Here is a 5,324-nt window from a genome sequence, read left to right on the forward strand (position 1 = left end):
GTCGGCATAGATCTATACGGTCCCCTTCCTACAACTTCAGCTGGCAACCGCTGGATTATCGTGGCAGTGGATCATCTAACCCGCTACACTGAGACATCATCATTGCCCTCTGCTTCCGCACGCGACGTGGCTGCCTTTATTCTGAAAAACCTGGTTCTTCGCCATGGTGCCCCTCGCGAACTGCTCAGTGACCGCGGACGCGTTTTCTTATCAGACGCTCTTGAGGCTCTCCTGAAAGAATGCCGCATCATACACCGCACCGCTACCTCGTACCACCCTCAAACGAATGGACTGACAGAACGTTTTAACCGCACTCTCGGTGACATGCTGGCTATGTACGTGAACACCGACCATTCCAATTGGGACCAAGTTCTACCGTTTGTTACTTACGCATATAACACCGCGACACAGGCCACTACTGGATTCTCTCCATTCTTTCTCCTTTACGGGCGCGAGCCACCCTGTACTATGGACACACTTTTTCCCTACCGCCCTGACGTTTCCGAATCTTCCCCGCTATCCGATGCCGTCACGTACGCAGAAGAATGCCGTCAGCTCGCCCGCTCTCTCACAACAGAAAATCAGTGGCAACAAAAATACCTCCGTGATACCGGCGAATCTTCGCCATATCTCCCGGACACACTGGTGTGGCTCTGGGTGCCCTCCACAACCCCTGGCCTTTCAAAGAAGTTTCTTGCTCGCTACCACGGGCCATATAGGGTCCTCCAGCAAACATCTGCAGTCAACTACGTAGTTGAGCCCGTCACGCCCTCTGCAGACTTGCGTCGCCGTGGTCGTGAAACAGTTCACGTGAACCGATTGAAGCCATTCTATGACCCCGCTGTGCTTTCCGCGCCATAAGTCGCCAGGATGGCTCCTTTTTTTACCCGGGGGGAAAATGTACTGTGATAGTCATCGCCATCGACATGCACCTGTGCGTTGTGCGACGAAGACGAAGTACGCTGGGCTCGCCGTTGCAAGGTCCTGTCCTCACAGCTCTCCATCTGAGCTTCAATAAACGCCCTATTACAATATTTTTTGAATCAGATATGCCTTACGTATTTCACGTCTCATCAACCCTAGAAGGTGCATCTTTGCTGCATTAAGGCTTGAATGCATGCTGCGCATATTAGTGAAGAGCTTTCCGATGTGAAAGAAAGTGAAAACTGCATTAACATACACCCTAGAACCAATAATGCATGGTATGTTATGCAATCAAGCAAACAGTATCTTTTGAGTTTTAATATATGCCTGACCTTTTCAGCTTGCTTTCTCAAGCATTGATGTTGTTGAAAAAATATATGAAGAAACAGCTTTTCCATACTATACGCTGCTGTTCAAGATCTTCTTACTCTAACTGCTTGATATTATGCATCCAATGCGCATCAGGTATAGCAACAGCGTTCGGAGACATTTTGTTTCCTTTCTTTTAAGCTATATAAGTGCAGGCATGTTTTTCGCACTCGTTATAAACAAAGTGGATTCGTCTTTTCACAAGCAGCCCTTTTGATTTCAGAGTTTATTTGAGCTGTTTATACCGGCGTTTTGCCATGTGTTAATTTTTTTCATTCCTCTGAAAGTTTCCATTTTTGTGTCAGAAAATGCGAAATGTGCGACCTGATGAAGGACACTGTAATTTAAGCTTTGTAATGCTTCGGAAAGACAGCGTTTGCGTATTTATGCCAGAAGTAAGCGAGAAAATTTATTGTGGCTTTCAATATCTGCCGCCATAAGTAAGGAATTTTCGTTAGTGGAACCTAACGTGTTATCAATAAAAAAAAAAAAAGTTTAAGATATGCCTGACTTTCTCTCAAACAGGCTGTATAATCAATAACCTTATAATATCCAAAGGGCAATGGCAAACGCCTTTGAGTGATGATATTCATGCCTCGATAGTGTCCGTTCTTTTCATTTTGACAGCCCATGACACACAATCCAGCGCCAAAATTAGGCAAAATCAGTATATACGGACTTCAGTCGGGAAGGCAGTCATTTGAAAGTCCGTAGCGCAGCACTTACCAGTGATGTGGGTATTAGATTTGACTACTACAGGAGAGCACGAGGTCATTTTAGATGCTGATCATATTCCTCACCCGCATAAGCTAAACGAGAAAAAGCTGCAGCACGCAGCCCTTGAATTCTAAATACCTCCTTAAGATACTGGAATCTGGTTGCTATTATAAGGCGGCAACCTACTCGAAAGCAACGCACGTAACATTTCTCGGACGTAAAGTGACCTAGACTTCTCCTCACCCAACGTGAGAGAAAGAACGGGATTGAATTGCGGGTTTCACGCCATGAGGAAGAGAGTACACGAGTTTCCCTTGTTCCACTCCGAAGTTCTTGAACCGGTTGAATCCGCAGAAATACGTCACACCCATCCTGCAGTAAGCCAGAGGCTAAGAAGGCTTCGCGTATAAAAGAAACAGCAGATGCCGTCCAAATTCAGAAGCGTCTGCTCCTCCGTTGTCAACGCACCGAAGCCATGGTGAGAACCACGGATCATTTTCCTTCTTTAACGCGTACTCCACGCAGGATTAGATCTTAACTTCGAGATCGTAGGCATACGAAAGACCATCCCCGCGTTTATTTCCTAAGCTTCTAGTATTAAGCTAAGGGATCGCATTTCATTCTTAAGCAACTTTTCAGTTCAGTTCAGTCGTTCAGTCGTGTCCGACTCTTCGTGACCCTGTGGACCATGTCACGCCACGCTTTCCGGTCTCTCACTATCTTCCTAACATCACATAACTTCATCTGCAGTGCCTCGAGGATGCCATCTAACCATCGCGTTCGCTGCCTACCCCTTTTCCGGCGACCCTCAACCTTTCCCAACAGAAGCAACTTTTATAGTGACGCATATCAAAAATTAAAGATGAGAGCGAAAAGCTGTGAGTGATAGTGACTTCCTGTCCATCTTTTTGATAACTCAATCTTCGTCAATTCGAATGTAAAGTGATAATCGCTCTGTAGCCTGGTCAGTTAAAGGTGTATTACTATGTATTATGATGATTTATGAAATTGATTACGGCGTATGAAATTAAAGTAATATAAGATTTCGGCTGAAAGAAGCGGAGTTATTTACTTGAACTGCGTATCGTGTGGCTAGTATATTTATCGGATTACCAAGATTCAATAGCTATAAACCTACGCATCAATACTCTCATATTGCCTTTATCAACGAGCCAATAGCGAGGTCTACACTCAATCAGAAGCCGGATTCGGTTGATCCTTTCAGATTACGAATGCCGCGTTGCCGGTCAGTAATCCTTGCAATATATATTTGAAGCATCTGGGAGCTTTTTGTCATCAAAAAGTATAGTTTTATATGCTAACGCCCACTTAGTAAAGAATGGCAATCTGCATAAACGTTTAGAGTGACGCACTCCATACCTAACATCAACACGTAACTGTATTCTAAAGTTAAAAATCTAACTTATTAAATAAAATTGGCGAAAGACGAAAAGTGTTGTAATCTGTTCTGAACATTACAAACCATCTTTTTTCTGATTATCTTCGCTCTTCTGCGCCTATCCGCAGTTCCGTACCTGCGTTCTCCTCGCTCTGGCCACCAGCGCCTTCGCTGGCTACGTTGGCGGAGGCTACGGCCTTGGCAGCTACGGCGGCTACGGCAGCTACGGTGGCTACGGCCTCTCCACTTACGGCCTTTCCCACGGCATTGGCTACTCTGGTCTTGGCCTCGGCTACAGCTATGCTCCAGCTGCTAGCTACGCTGTCGCTGCCCCAGCTGTCGCTCGCACTGTGTCCACCTACCACGCTGCCCCAGCCGTGACTGCCGTTCACGCCGCTCCAGCTGTGGCCACCGTCGCCCACGCTGCCCCAGTTGCCACCTACGCTGCTGCCCCAGTTGCCACCTATGCTGCTGCTCCAGCTGTGACCAGGGTCGCCACGGTCACCCATGCCGCCCCAGCCGTTGCCACCTACGCTGCTGCCCCAGTTGCCAGGGTTGCCTACGCTGCTGCCCCAGTTGCCAGGGTTTCTTACGCTGCTGCCCCAGTCGCCACCTACGCTGCTGCTCCAGCTGTGACCAGGGTCGCTACTGTCGCCCATGCCGCCCCAGCCGTTGCCACCTACGCTGCTGCTCCAGTTGCCAGGGTTGCCTACGCTGCTGCCCCAGCTGTGACCAAGGTCGCCACCTACGCCGCTGCCCCAGTTGCCAGGGTTGCCTACGCTGCTGCCCCAGCTGTGACCAAGGTCGCCACCTACGCCGCTGCTCCAGCCGTTGCCACCTACGCCGCTGCTCCAGCTGTTGCCACCGTCGCCCACGCTGCCCCAGCCATTGCCACCTACGCTGCCCCAGCCGTCGCTACCACCACTCTCCATCACGCCCCAGCTGTGGCCACCGTTGCCCACGCTGCTCCAGCCATCGCTTCCTACCACGCTGCCCCAGTCTACGGCTACGGTGTTGGCACCCTCGGCTATGGTGTCGGCCACTACGGTTACGGCCACGGTCTCCTTGGCTACGGCCTGAACTACGGCTATGGCCTCGGCACCCCATACCACTACGGCGCTCTCCTCCGCAAGAAGTGTGAGTATTCTAGTTATTCATTTTTGAATCACAGAAAAAGTGTGGAATAGGCGGTCAGCTTCTGCAATCGTTGCAAACGAATCTGTGTTACTGGTGAAAAACTATTCAACACGAACATACTAATATCGTGTATCCAAAATATTCACTTCTGAGGCCTCGCATTTCACTTTATACTATAATGTGGCAGCGTGGTACTGCCTTACTGACTTTTTTTTTGTTTCCCTTTTCAGAAGAACGCCTTCCAATTCATGGCGAACTTCATGGACCACCAAGAATGAATTTGAACAAGGCCAGAACGCTTCTTCGTGTTGCGTTGATAATTGGAACTCGAATAAATTATTATTGAATTATCGAAATAAGAAATGTTGTGTATCTTTGTTTACCTATCACGTAATAATATCCCCTTCATCAGTTTATTCAGTCATTTTCTACCTCCTAATAGACAGTTACTTCATTTCTACATAGGTGAGACAATTAACAACTTAATATTTAGTTCAAGGAAGCTACTGCTGCATATTTTATATAAGCCATTTCGTCACAACTACCATTATTCAGTCAGCCGCTGCCATAAAAGTGGCAGGTTCGTGCTTTTAAGAAGGCTGAAGGACGGCTTTGCGCATGAGTGAACTTTTTAGTTGGCCCAGTCGGAGAGACAGACATTCAGGCAGTCATCAAGCAATAATTTCGATGTGGTGTTTGGAGTATATGTCACTCTCCGTACAGCCGCGTTTCGGAGCACATCTTCTTGCTTACCACCTCCGGTCTGTGGCCACCGTAG

The 5,324-nt window shown here is 48.0% G+C and overlaps 1 protein-coding gene across 1 annotated transcript; it reads left to right on the plus strand.

The window, feature by feature from the left end:
* Positions 1-2,450: 2,450 nt before the first annotated feature.
* On the plus strand, positions 2,451-4,909 carry LOC146196404 (uncharacterized). The gene is made up of 3 exons (XM_084598157.1): positions 2,451-2,488; positions 3,538-4,546; positions 4,777-4,909. Coding segments are annotated over exons 1-3 (1,014 nt in total). The 5' UTR covers positions 2,451-2,485; the 3' UTR covers positions 4,779-4,909.
* The last annotated feature ends 415 nt before the right edge of the window (positions 4,910-5,324 follow it).

This window comes from Amblyomma maculatum, chromosome 3, assembly GCF_055883805.1.
Source record: "Amblyomma maculatum isolate TAMU_Amacu chromosome 3, ASM5588380v1, whole genome shotgun sequence".
NCBI lineage: Eukaryota > Metazoa > Arthropoda > Arachnida > Ixodida > Ixodidae > Amblyomma > Amblyomma maculatum.